The sequence below is a fragment of the Ornithorhynchus anatinus genome, chromosome X5 (assembly GCF_004115215.2).
Source record: "Ornithorhynchus anatinus isolate Pmale09 chromosome X5, mOrnAna1.pri.v4, whole genome shotgun sequence".
Taxonomy (NCBI): Eukaryota; Metazoa; Chordata; class Mammalia; order Monotremata; family Ornithorhynchidae; genus Ornithorhynchus; species Ornithorhynchus anatinus.
In genome coordinates, this window is record NC_041753.1 from 1,818,333 (window position 1) to 1,832,362 (window position 14,030).

Consider the following 14,030-nt stretch of genomic DNA (forward strand, 5'->3'; position numbering starts at 1 on the left):
GTGGCAGGGGGTCCCAGGGGAGCACGAAGTGGGGGACGCGTAGCACTGGGGGAGGGGCTAAGGGAGGAGGGGACACAATGGGGGGGGTGCCAGTGGGAGGGGGAGACAGGTCCTATGCCCACACACACACTGGGCTTACCACTGGGGAAGGGTCAAAGGGAGGTGGGGGCATTCATTCATTCGGTCAGTCATTTATTGAGCCCTTACTGTGTTCAGAGCACAATACTTAGTGCTTGGGAGAGTACGATATAACAACATAACAGACACATTCCCCGACCACAAAGAGCTTACAGTCTAGAAAGGGAGACAGGCATTAATACACATAAACAAATTAAGGGATATGGACCTAAGTGCTGTAGGGCTGGGAGGAGGGATGAATAAAGGGAGCAAGTCAGGGCGACGACGCGGAAGGGAGTGGAAAGGAGGGCTTAGTCAAGGAAGGCCTCTTGGAGGAGATGGGCCTTCATATAAGGCTTTAAGGGGGGGATGAGTAAATGTCTGCTGGACACTTGCCCTCCGGGGGGTATCGGACCCCATTGAATAAGAAGGGCAAAGAGCAGGAATGCAGTGGGTCGTTCAGAGGTCGATCTGGGGGCCTCGGGAGCCCTGGGGGTCCAGGGAGAGGTGGTGCAATCCGGGCATCCTTCCTGGGGGCGGTGGCCCGCTAGAAGCTCCTAGAAAGAGGTCGGGGGTTGTGGTTCGAGCTGCGGTGAGGTTGCAGGCGGATATTTTCGGGGCCCTCCCCCGGCACCCCCCGCCCCACCGCCGTCCACATCCGCCTTCTATAAGAGGAAGTGTCTGCTGCCTTTGGCCCGAGGAGGGGAAGGAGAGGGGGCCCCCAAGGGGGGAGGGGAAACGATCCCCGCGCTGGAGGGGGACATCCGGGACAGAAGCGGGAACCCGGAGACCCCCATCCCGTCCAACCCCCCGCAATCGGCGACCCCTCCTGCCCATCTCTGCTGCTGCTGCGCGGTGAGCATCCGTGGGAAGGGGTCGTCTAGAGGAAGGGTGGGCTTACTCCATCTTCTGGGGGGGGCGACGAAGATCCCCCCGCACACACACACACACACTCAGTTTTCATTCATTCAGTCGTATTTATTGAGTGCTTACTGTGTGCAGAGCATTGTTCTAAATATCTTGGGAGAATACAACAGTGCTTAGTCAGTTGCTCAGCGCTTAGGACAGGTGCAGAGCCCTAGTCCAACCCTCTTGGGAGAGTGTACACAGTGCTTTAGTTAAGTTTGCTCAGTGCTTAGTCATGTTGCCTTACACATAGTAAGCCGCTTACAATACCTGATAAAGGTCAGAAGGTCATTGAGTCTAATTCCGGCCTCTGCCACTTGTCTGCTGTGTGACCTTGGTAAGTCACTTCAATTCTCTGGGCCTCAGTTCCCTCCTCTGTAAAAATGGTGGTTGAGGACTTGTGAGCCCAATAGTGGGACATGGGACCTAGTGTCCAACCTGATTTACTTGTGGATCCATTCCAGGGCTTAGTACATTGCGGCCGACACAGTAGTAAACGCTTTAACAAATATCATATAATATGTATGTCATTATTATTATTATTAATAACAATGAATCAGATAAATTCCCTACACACACACACACACATTCCTTTGGGGGGGTCCCCTCTATTGCATAGTTGCATTTTCTGGAAATCCGTCGCCCGGTAGCAAGGGCCGGCCGTCGGGGCCTGGGCAAGACCGGGCTCGTGGGAAGTTGAGTGTGGGAGTGGCCCGGGGCCCCGTGGGAACCGGGACCGAGGGGCGGGAGTTGGATCTCCACCGTCGGTTGCTCCAGGGGGTGAGGAAAGCTGGGAAGGGGGAAGGTGTCAGAGGGAGAGAGGACTACATCCTTGTAATCAATCAGTGGTGTTTAATTGGACTGTTGACTGATTCGCCTACCAATGACCTGATCCCTGTATACTTCCCTCTCTCTCTACCTCTCCCTCCCTACCTGCTCTGTCCAGTTTCTCTCTTTCTCACTCTCTTTTTCCCTCCTTCTGGTTCTCCTTCCAAGGGGATGAATGTCACCCTCTCCTCAAAAAATTCCAGTGGTTGTCGATCCACCTCCGTATCAAACAAAAATTTCTCACCATTGGCTTTAAAGCAGTTCATCCCCTTGATCACTCCTACCTCACCTCGTTCTCTTCCTCCACAACCCAACCCTCACACTTCGCTCCTCTAAGTGCTAACGCATCATACTGGGCCTCGATCTCATCTGCCTCAACGCCAAACCCTAGCCCATGTCCTGCCTCTGATCTGAAATGCCCTCCTCCCCTCAAATTTGACAGGCAATTACTGTCTCCCCCTTCAAAGCTTATTGAAGGCACATCTCCTCCAAAAGACCTTTCCAGACTAAACCGCCACTTTTCTATCTCCCACTCCCTTCTGCGTCGCCCAGATTTGCTCCTTTGCTCCTCCTCCCTCCCAGCCCCACAGAGCGTATGTTCCTATCTGTAATTTATTTGTTTCTATAATGTCTGTCTTCCCCTCTATACTGTAAGTTTTGTAGTGGGCAGGGAAATGTCACTGCGGTTTTTTTACTGTGCTGTACTTTCCCCAAGCGTTTAGAACAGTGCTGTGCACACAGTAAGTGCTCAATAAATATGATTAAAAGAATGAATAAATGAATGAATAGCTTTTAATAATAATGATGATGATGATGATGATATTTGTAAGCACTTACTATGTGTCAAGTGCTGTTCATTCCTTCAATCATATTTCCGTAAGCACTTACTGTGAGCAGAGCACTGTACTAAGCTTTTGGGAGAGTACAGTACAGCAGTTAAACAGACCCCATTTCCTGCCCACTGGCCAGGGGCACGATGATGCGGGGAGTTCTAAGCTCTGGGGTAGATACAGATAATCAGGTTGGACACAGTCCCCTTCCCCATGGGCCTCACGGTCTGAATCCCCATCTTACTGATGGAGATTGAGGCAAGGAGAAGTGAAGTGACTTGCCCAAGGTCACACAGCAAGACAAGGGACAGATCCTGGATTAGAATTTGAAACCTTCTGACTCTCTGGTCCATGCTCTAATCCATTAGGCACCCTGCCTCAGTTCTCTCATCTGTAAAATGGGGATTACTACTGGGGGATACAAGCGAATCAGGTTGGACACAGTCCATGTCCCACTTAGGACTCACAGTCTTCATTCTCATTTTACGGATGAGGCAACTGAGGCACAGAGAATAACTATGATAATAATTGTATTTATTGTTTACTGTGTGCCACGGCGCTGCAACTAAACACTGAGGGAGATACAGGGCAAATCAGATTGGACCCCGTCCTGTCCCTTATGGGGCTCACAGTCTTAATCTCCATTTTCCCAGATGAGGCAACTGAGGCCCAGAGAAGTGAAGTGACTTACCCAAGGCCACACAGCAGACAAGTGGGCCCGGGCTCTGGCCAATAGGCCACGTTGCTTCTCGATGCTGCTCCTCCGAGGGCCGGCAGAGGGCGCCACAGCCCCGCAAAGAGGGCCGGCCCCGCCCTGCCGCCCCCGACTCCCACTTTCTCCGGCCCCCCCCGAGATAATAATAATAATCTTGGTATTTGTTAAGCGCTTACTATGTGCAGGGCACTCTTCTAAGCGCTGGGGTAGATACAGGGTCATCAGGTTGTCCCACGTGAGGCTCACAGTTAATCCCCATTTGACAGATGGGGTAACTGAGGCACAGAGAAGTGAAGTGACTTGCCCACAGTCACACAGCTGACAAGTGGCAGAGCTGGGATTCGAACCCATCACCTCTGACTCCCAAGTCCATGTTCTTTCAAACTGAGCTACGCTGATTAAGACTGTGAGCCTTACATGGGACAACCCGATTACCTTGTATCTACCCCAGCACTTAGAACAGTGCTTGGCACATAGTAAGCGCTTAACAAATACCAACATTATATTATGGGCCTCACCGTCTCAATCCCCATTTTACAGGTGAGGTAACTGGGGGCTCAGAGAAGTGAAATGAATTGCCCAAGGCCACACAGCAGACAAGGGGCAGAGCTGGTCTTAGAACCCGTGACTTTCTGAGTCCCAGGCCTGTGCTTTATCCACTGCACCATGCTGCTTCTCCCAAACACTGTGCTAAGCGCTTGAGAGCGTACACTCCAACAGAATTCAGAGACACATTCCCAGCCCACAACAAACTTATACCTTAGAGGGGGAGATAGACATTAATATAAATTCACAGATAATTTAAAATATAATTTAAAGCTATGGCATCTCAGATATGTCTAGATATGTCTCGTAGGTGTCTCCATCTTCTTGTCTCTGTGTGTCTCTCTCTAGGAATGTCACTCTCTGACTTTGGATGTCCCTGTCTCATTGTGTCTGTCAGGGTGCCATCTCTTTGTCTCTGTGTGTTTCTTTTCAGGTTTTTCTCTCCAAGTGTGTCTCTGTTGTGTCTCTGTCCAAGTATGTCTCTCTACCTCACTGGTTATCTCTGTCTCATTGTATATCTCTGCGTGGAGCTTTGTCTCTGTGTTTCTGCCTAGGTTTGTTTATGCAAGTGTGTCTCTATTCCTCCGTCTCTGTTGTGTCTCAATCAATCAATCGTATTTATTGAGCACTTATTGTGTGTGGAGCACTCTACTAAGCACTTGGGAGAGTACAATGTAACAGACTTGGTAGGCATGTTTCCTGACCACAACGACCTTCGGTCTAGTTGGGAAGAAAGACAATATTAAGAAAGAAATTATGGATATGTACATAAGAGCTGTGGGGCTGAGGGAGGGGCGCTTAAAGGGAGCAAGTCAGGGTGATGCATAAGGGAGCAGGAGAAGAGGAAATGAGGGCTTAGTCAGGGAAGGCCTCTTGGAAGAGATGTTAATTTAATATGGCTTTGAAGGTGGGAAGAATAATTATCTGTCAGATATGAAGAGGGAGGGCATTCCAGGCCACAGGAAGGATGTGGGCGAGAGGTCGGTGGTGAGATAGATGAGATCGAGAAGGTTAGTATTAGAGGAGCAAGCAAAGTGTGTGGGCTGGGTTGCAGTGAGAGAGCAGCGAGGTGAGGTAAGCGGGGGCAAAGTGATTGAGGGCTTTAAAGCCAAGGTTAAGAAGTTTCTGTTTGATGTGGAGTTGGGCGGGCAACCACTGGAGACCCTTGAGGAGTGGGAAAACATGACCAGAATGTTTTTTGTAGAAGAATGATCTGGGCAGCAGAGTGAAATATGGACTGAAGTAGGGAGAGACAGGAGGCTGGGAGGTCAGCAAAGAGGCTGATACGGTAATAAAGGCAGTAAAGGATAAATGCTTGGATTTGGGGGAGGAAGGGGCAGATTTTAGTGATGTTGTAAAGGTTGAACTGACAGGACTTGGTGGTTGATTGAATATGTGGGTTGAGTGAGAAGCAGCGTCTCTCTTTATTGCTGAATTGTACTTTCCAAGCGGTTAGTACAGTGCTCTGCACAGAGTAAGAGCTCAATAAATATGATTGAAGAAATGAATGAAAAGTGGTGTGGTCCAATGGGTAGAGCATGAGCTTGGATGTCAGCAGGACCTGAGTTCTAATCCTGACTCCACCACTCACCTGCTGTATGAATTTAGGCAAGTCACTTAACTTCTCTGTGCCTCAGTTACCTCATCTGTAAATGTGGGTTAAGTCTGTGAGCACATGTGGAACAAGGTCCGTGTTCAACCTGTTTAGCTTGTGTCTATCTCATGCTTTGTACAGTGTCTGGCACATAGTAAGCACTTAACAAGAACCATTAAAAAAAAAAAAAGAATGATTGTGACACATCGAGGATAATGCCAAGGTTCTGGACTTGTGAGACAGGGAGGATGGTGATGTTGTCTACAGTCATAATATAGTCAGATGGAGGAAAGGGTTTGGGTGGGAAGATAAGGAGTTCTGTTATGGGTATGTTAAAATCTGAAGTTTCAGGGGGACCTTCAAGTGGCGATGTCTCTTGTTAAGTATGTCTCTCTACCTCTCTGTCTTAATGAGTCTCTAAGTATGTCTGTCTCTTTGTGATTTTGACTAGGTGTCTTTCCTTTTGTTTCTATTTGTCCCTGTCTTGGTATGTCTCTCTGGGTGTCCTTCTGAATCTCTGGACAAAATTCTTTTCAACAGGGATCCTATCTACCATCTCTATGGCATTGTACTTTTGTAAGTGCTTAGTACAGTGCTCTGTACACGGTAAGAGAAGGAGCATGCCCTAGTGGATAAAGAACAGGCCCAGGAGTCAGAAGGACCTGGGTTCTAATCCCAGCTCCACCACTTGTCTGCTGTGTGACCTAGGGCAAGTCCCTTAACTTCTCTGTGCCTCAGTTCCTTCATCTGTAAAATGGGGATTAAGACTGTGAGCCCCATGTGGGATATGGACTGTGTCCAACCTGATTTCTTTGCATCTACCCCAATGTTTAGAACAGTGCCTGGCACATAGCAAGCGCATAGCAAATGCCATAAAAAGTGCTCAATAAATACCTTTTAAATTATTATTATTCATAATAGTTAACATTGTCATTTATCTTTCTCAGTGCATCTCAGTGTCTCTCTAATGCATCTATCTTTCTGTCATCTCTGTTTATCACTCCGAGAGCTGTCTATCTCCCCAAAGCTCTGTCATTGTGTATTTCCATGCCTCTGGTGTGTCTATCTTCTGAGTGTCTGACTCCGTGCATCTCTGCCTCTCCCTGGGTGTGTCTATCTCTCTGTGTCTCTGAGCAGCAAGAGGGGAGAAAGAGGGAGAAAGAGAGAGAAAAAAAGAGCAGAGAAAGACAGAGCAGAGAAGGAGTGAATGAGAGAAAAAAATGTGTACAGGGAGAGGGGAAGAGAAACAGAGAGAGAGAGCAGGGAGGGAAAAAGAGAAAGACAGGGAGAGGGGAAAGACAGCAGACAGAGACAGAGGGAGAGGCAGACAGAGCAGACAGGGAGAGAGAGAAACAGGCAGAGCGGAGTGAGGGAGAGAGAGACAGAGCAGAGAGGGAGAGAAACAGACCAGATAGGGAGAGGGAGAGCAGACAGAAAGGGAGAAGGAGAGAGAAAAAGACATATAGACCAGACAGGGAGAGGGAGAGAGACAGAGCAGACAGGGAGAGACAGAGCAGAGAGGGAGAGAAAGAAACAGATCTGACAGGGAGAGGGAGAGACAGAGCAGACAGAAAGGGAGAGGGAAAAAGACAAATAGACCAGACAGGGAGAGGGAGAGAAAGAGAGAAAGAGACAGAGCAGACAGGGGGAGAAAGAGAGACAGAGCAGAGAGGGAAACAGAGAAAAAAAGACTAACTCTCTTCCCCTCTTTAAAGCCCTACTGAGAAGAGCTGACCTCCTCCAAGAGGCCTTCCCAGACTGAGCTCCCCTCTTTTCCCTCTGGCTCCCCCTCCACCCTCTGCTCCTCCCCCTTTCCCTCCCCTCAGCTGAGCCCCCTTTCCCTCTGCTCCCCGTTCCCTCCCCTCCCCACCTCACCCTCTGCTCCTCCCCTTCCCCCCTTCCCCTTCCCCCAGCACTGTGCTCATTTGTATATATTATTTATTACCCTTTTTTTGTTAATGAGGGATACATCCCCTTTATTCTATTTAATCGTGATAATGTTGTCTTATTTATGTGTTGTTCTGTTTGGCTCTGCCGTCTGTCTCCCCCGATTAGACTGTGAGCCCGTCATTGGGCAGGGACGGTCTCTATCTGTTGCCGAATTGTCCATTCCAAGCGCTTAGTACAGTGCTCTGCACATAGTAAGCGCTCAACAAATACTGTTGAATGAATGAAAAGACATATAAACCAGACAGGGAGAGAAAGAGACAGAGCAGACAGAGGAGGAGAGAAACAGAGAGAGAATGACAGATAGACAAGACAGAGAGAGGGAGAGACAGAGCAGATAGAGAGGGAGAAAGAGAAACAGACAGCAGAGAGAGAGAAACAGACAGAGCACACAGAAAGAGAAAAAACAGAGCAGGGAAGGGGGGAAAGAGAGAGAGTGTGTGTGTGTAACCGGAGGCAGAACCCTGATGTGGGCAGAGAGAAGGAGGAAGCATCGGCTTTGGGTTCGGGCCTGGTAGGTGGAGTTGGGGCGTGGAGTGGGGGGCGCTGGAAGCCGGGAGGCGGGGAGAGGGAGAAGGGGAGGGGAGGGGGATTAAGGGGAGGGGACGAGGGTGGGGCCGGGGGCGGGGTGAGGCTGCGGCTTCCCGCTCCCTCTCCCCACCCACCTGAGACTCCTCTAAGGCCGCCCGGCCCCCGCCAGCTCCTGACTCTGCGTGTCTCTCCTCGTCGGACTCCTCTCCTCTCCTGCAAGGTGAGTCCCTTCCGTCCCCCGAATCCCCCCGGGGGGGTCCCCACTGACCGCCCCTTCCCCGAGAGGGTCAGTCAGTCACCCCCAGGAGGGGGCTGGGGGAAACTCCCTCTTCCTGGCGGGGTGCCCGCCCGCCCGACCGCTACTTTTCCCGTTGTCCCGGCTGTCGACGACCCCCCTTTCCCGCGCCCCTGGAACGTCGGGTTGGGGGGTACCCGGGGACGGTGACCATCCCCCTTCTCTCCCAGCCGGGCCGGGGGTGGGGGCTGGAAAAGAGGGGGACGGTTCGCCCTCAAATTCCTCGGGAGGGAGGGGGGTGGGTGGGGTCGGGATGGGCAGGACTGGCCCAGCTGCCCATCTCCCACTCACCCCAGAGGAAACCGAGTTGGGCGGCGGCGGGGGGGTGGGTTTGGGTTTCCTCGCAGCCCCCTCTGCCCCCCGGTCTTCCCTGGTCAGGGTTTGCTTCTTCGGGAGACGGGAGGCGGGGAAAGACGGGGTGCGGGGTATATTTGACCGGTCCGCCTGCAGGTTCTGCTATAGACCGCCGAGAAAATGGGCCTGGGAAGGGACCCCCCCATTCTAACCTCCTGATCAGGGCAGGCAGCCCCCCCTAGTCTTAGTTGTGCCTCCCCCTGAATGAGGAGATTTCCCATGAAGTGCGGGGGAGGGGGGACACAGAGAGTGTGTGTGTGTTAGGGGGAGGCCTGTCCCGCCCTCGCTGGGGTCATTCTGTCCAGTGACTCAGCGGGGTGGGGTCCCTGGCATCTTGGGGCGAGGCCCTGGGGCTCGTAATTACACCAGGACAAGGGGGCGGGGGGCGATGCAAAGGGGAGAGGCCCCTCACCGCGGTTGGGGGGGAGGAGCTGGGTGTGATTGGGAAAGAGACCGACAGCGGCTCCGAGTTATTCCAGTTTTCTTTTCCCCTCTGCGCCCCCCGGGATGGGGTCGGGGCAGGCCCTGGCCAACGCCCCCGTCGGGAATAACCTGATCTTTGGCTGGGGCGAGTTCCAGGGAAGGGAGGAGATAAAGACGGGCAGGGAGGGGGCAGGGGACAGGGGAGACCGCGGGTGTGGCCGGCCTGGGGTGGAGTGGGGGGCAGAACCAGCTGCAGAGGCCCTCTGTGCCCCTCGGGACTGGGCGGGGACCAGTGGGGCATTGACAGGGGTAGGGCGGGATGGGACTCCCTCCCCGTTAGAGAGCATGGGCGGGGGTGGCCCAGGGTAAATGTTCCATGCATGCCCCGAGTACCCCCAACCCCAAATTCCAGATGTCTAGGAGTCTGTGCTTGTGTGTGTGTGTGTGTTTGTGTGTGTGTGTATTTACAGGGGTGGGTGCGGAGGTGCACCCGTGGTGCATCTGAGCACTGCACTTCCCGGCCCCTCCCTTTGGCTTCCCCTGCCACCTTGGCTACTAGCCACCCTGCGCCATTTTTGCCCCGCCCCTCCCTCTCTTGGCTCCGGGGGCACACCACTGGACACAGGAGATTCAAGTGGTAGCCGCTGCCCTCTGAGAACCTACCGGCCAGCTTGGGGGCGGGGGGGAGTGGTCTGCTCGGGGGTAGGGGCCCCCTATGATGGGACTTGGTTTGGGGAGGGGGGCTTCTCTTACGAGAAGCTTCCCAGATAGACTCCACCCTTGGGGGAAGAATGTGAACATGCTCAGTCCCTTGAGCAGGGGAAAAGGACAAAGTGGGAGAGGGAGAATCCCCACCCCCACCCCACCCTGCACTTCTGTCTCCTGTCCATCCAAACTCTCTTTCTCGCTCTCTCTTGCACCCATGGGTGCCTCCACACACTCAGCCTGCACCTCCCCCCAAACAGTATTGCAGGAAGAGGAGACTCCTTGGTTTTGAAAATTGGGCCCTCTAGGCCCCACTGGGTGGATGTCTTCAGCTATTTCCCTGCAGAAAACTAGACCGCAAGAGCGTGTGCGGCCCCGCCCCCGTTGCACCCAAGGCACATGCTCCCAGCCCCCGGAGGACAGCTCCGGTCCCCTGCCCTGGCCCGGAGCACTAGAAGGTTCTCAGATTCATTCCTTCATTCAATCGTGTTTATTGAGCACTTACTGTGTGCAGAGCACTGTACTAAGCATTTGGAAAGTACAGTTCAACAGTAGAGACAATCCCTGCCCATAACGGGCTTACAGTCTCAAAGGGGGGAGACATACATCAAAACAAGTAAACAGGCATCGATAGCATCAATACAAATAAATAGAATTATATATATATACACATCAAAACAAGTAAACAGTCATTAATATAAATAGAATTATAGGTATGTACATATATACACAAGTGCTGTAGGGCAGGGATGGAGGTAGAACAAAGGGAGTGAGTCGGGGTGATGGGAAGGGGAGGGGGAGCTGAGGAAAAGGGGGGCTTAATCTGGGAAGACCTCTTGGAGGAGGTGAGCACAACTCCCACCCCAACTCCTCCTTCTCCCCCAACTTCTCTCCACTCCCCATCTCTAGACTATAGGTTCACTGTGGGCAGGGAACATGCCTACCAACTCGGTTGTATTGTGCTCTCCCAAGCGCTTAGTACAGTGTTCTGCACGTGGCAAATGCTCAGTAAATTTGATTGATCGACTGATCGTAGCCTGACAGACAGGATCACTTAATTTTACCCGGTCCACCACTAATTTGGGAGGGTGATGGAGGGCCGACACCCCCTTACCCTGGCCCAGATGGGTGTCTCTGAGCATTGGGCATAATGGAGCTCATTGTGGGCAGGGAATGTGTCGGTTTATTGTTATATTGTACTCTCCAAAGTGCTTAGTACTGTGCTCTACACACAGTAAGCACTCATTAAATAAGATTGAATGAATGAATGAATGAATGAGTGGTGGGGCTGAAAAGGATAAACACAGAGTTCCCGGTGGGCCTGGGGTGTGGTCCCTCACAGTGGTCCCGAGAGGTGACATCTGGATTCTTTTCTCCTGGAACAAAAGGTCACCTCCCTACCTGGATCGCAAAGATGCCATCTCAAATGGAACATGCCATGGAGACCATGATGTTCACCTTCCATCGGTTTGCTGGGGATAAGGGTTACCTGACCAAGGATGATCTGAGGGTGCTGATGGAGAAAGAGTTCCCCGGATTCTTGGAAGTGAGTGAGACCCTCCCCCTCCCCCCCATCCCCATCTCCTCTTCACCTCCATCATCTCCTTCTTGTCCATAGCCAAGACCAAGCTTTCCCTACGAGAAACGGGGTGCGTGTGCTTTCCCATTTGTGACCTCCAGTGCACATGCTCTCCAGCAGAGGTGTGACCTTGTGACCCTGGCCCTCACTCCCCTACTCTGCATCTCTCCTCAGCCCTCTCCGCACAGTCCGGTTTCTCTCTTCATCTCCACCTCTCTCTGACCCTGCCTCTCTGCCTCTGTGCAGTACACTGCACTCCAGGAGCACTCAATAAATACCATTACTAGTAATCTCTGTTTCTCCTCCTGCCCCCACCGTCTTTCTCTCTGGATATCGCTCTATTTCCTGTCTCTCTCTGAGTATCTCTATCTTTGTCTCCCTGTTTTTCCTTCCTATCTCTTGTCGCCCTCTCTGTCTCTCTGTCATTGTCTCTTTCTCGCTCAGGAGCAAAGCTGTTCGTAGGCTAATAAGTAATAAGTTTATTGGCCAGCCTAGTTCCCTGCTCCTAGCAGTGGGTAAACAGGTTAACTTTCAAATCATCCTAAATGGGCTATCTCTACCTAGGTCTTTGGGTGTCTTTGCCTCTGCCTCTCTGTCTCCACCCTCCTTCCCTCCGCGACTCTTCCCCGGCCCCCCTCTGCCGCCCCGCTTCTCCCCAGAAGTAGCTGCATGTCTCGGTCAGGCGACAGGACACCCCCGGGCTAAAATCCTGGACTGGCTGGCACCGTCTGAGAGCGGCAAAAGGCAGGCAGGAGGGAAGGCCCTGGATCTGATCCTATTAGCAGAGAAATATCGATCGCTCCGCTACCACCCGGTCGGGCCTGAGCCCTGTAGGCCCCGAGGAGAAGCTGGCGGCTGAATTATTTATCGACCGGAACCGCCTCCTTGCCTCTTTCCGTCAGAGCCGCAGGTGGCCCGCCAGCCCTCCTCATGAGCCATCATCAGACAGGGGTCGGGTGGGAAAGGGGTGCAGAGAGAAAGGATCCGTGAGGTGATCACGGCCCCCCGCTTCTCCTTCCCTAAGACCCAGCTGTTCCGGGGCCGACGGGAATCCTCACCCTCACTGGTCAGGGCAGGAAACCAAGACCCAATCAGAGGCTTCAGACCACCCAGCAAGTTGGTCAGTCAGTCAGGCAATCGTATTTATTGAGTGCTTACTGTGTGCAGAGCACTCTACTAAGCGTTTGGGAGAGTACAGTATGACAGTATACTTGACACATTCCCTGCCCACAATGAGCTTACAGTCTAGAGGAGGGGAGACGGACATGAGTAAAAATAAATAAATTACAGATGTGTGCATAAATGCTGTGGGGATGGAATGGGGGATGATTAAAGGGAGCGAGTCAGGGCGACACAGAAGGGAGAGGGAGAAAGGGTAAGGAGGTTTAAGAAGGCCTCTTGGAGGAGATGGCTTTTAAAAGGAGGAGACTAATTGTCTGTCAAATATGAAGAGGGAGGGTGTTCCAGGCCAGAGGCAGGACATGGGCGGGAGGTCGGCGGGGAGATACAAAACCCAGGGCTGCCGCCCAGGCAGTGTCTGCCCAATCCCCACTTCTTAGGAGGAGACAGAACCCTTGTGAGGACAGGTGGGAGAGATGGGAGGGGTGGGGGAGACCGAGGTAAACCCTTCCCACCCCCGCCCCAAGTGGAGAAAGTACCTGTCCCAGTGACGTGCCCCCCGCCCTCTCCCTGCCCCCCTCCAGAACCAGAAGGACCCTCTGGCCGTGGATAAGATCATGAAGGACTTGGACCAGTGCCGGGATGGCAGAGTGGGTTTCCAGAGCTTCTTCTCGCTGATCGCCGGGCTGATCATCGCTTGCAACGACTACTTCGTGGTGCACATGAAGCAGAAAGGGAAGAAATGAGGCCACAACCTGGGGAGGGGGGCTGAAGCCAGGGTGGGAGGAGGTGGGGTTGAACAGCCACCATGACTCCCCCTTCCTCCGTCCCCCAAACATCCAGCCCAGGTAGGTCCACATATTTGTAGCCCCACCCCTGCTGCCTCCGGCGTAGGGCAGCGGGGGAACATCATGTGGGGTGGGAGAAGCTCCGAGACACCCCCACCCCGGTCCACTCAAAACCCCGTAGTATGAATCAGTGACCCTCCCAACCACCCCCAGATTCCAATTTGGCCGCTAGAAAAGTCTGTTGAATGCCAGATAAGCTTTTGATTTTTATACCGTGCTCAGCCGCTGCCCCTACAATAAAGAGATGCTGTTTTGTTTTGTTTTTTAAATGTCTTCCTCGAGTCTGTCTGTGCCTTCTTCACAAATTCTTCTCTTGAAGGTGAAGAGAAGTCAAAAGCTAATGCTTTGCGTTGGATCCTAAAATGGGTCTTTTTAGTATGCTCTTCCCAATGACCCCCATCCCCCCACCCCCCAACCTGGTGTCTTATGGCTTTATCACTGCCAGCGAGTCAGTCAGTCAATCGTATTTATTGAGTATTCACTTTGTACATAGCACTATACTAGGTGTTTGGGAGAGGACAATGTAATAATAGACACATTCCCTGGCCACAGCGAGCTTACAATCTATAGTCCGGTGGAGACAGACACTAATAGAAATAAATAAATGACAGATATGGACCAAAGTGCCATGGGGCTGAGAGGAGGGCTAAATAAAGGGAACAAGTCAAGGTGACACAAAAAGAAGTTTGAACA

At 52.3% G+C, this 14,030-nt stretch overlaps 1 protein-coding gene across 1 annotated transcript; it reads left to right on the top strand.

The window, feature by feature from the left end:
• Window positions 1-8,173: 8,173 nt before the first annotated feature.
• On the top strand, window positions 8,174-13,610 carry S100A10 (S100 calcium binding protein A10). Its single transcript, XM_029054774.2, has 3 exons — window positions 8,174-8,234; window positions 11,180-11,337; window positions 13,074-13,610. Exons 2-3 carry the CDS (start codon window positions 11,206-11,208, stop codon window positions 13,233-13,235), a joined length of 294 nt encoding a protein of 97 aa, XP_028910607.1. The 5' UTR covers window positions 8,174-8,234; window positions 11,180-11,205; the 3' UTR covers window positions 13,236-13,610.
• The last annotated feature ends 420 nt before the right edge of the window (window positions 13,611-14,030 follow it).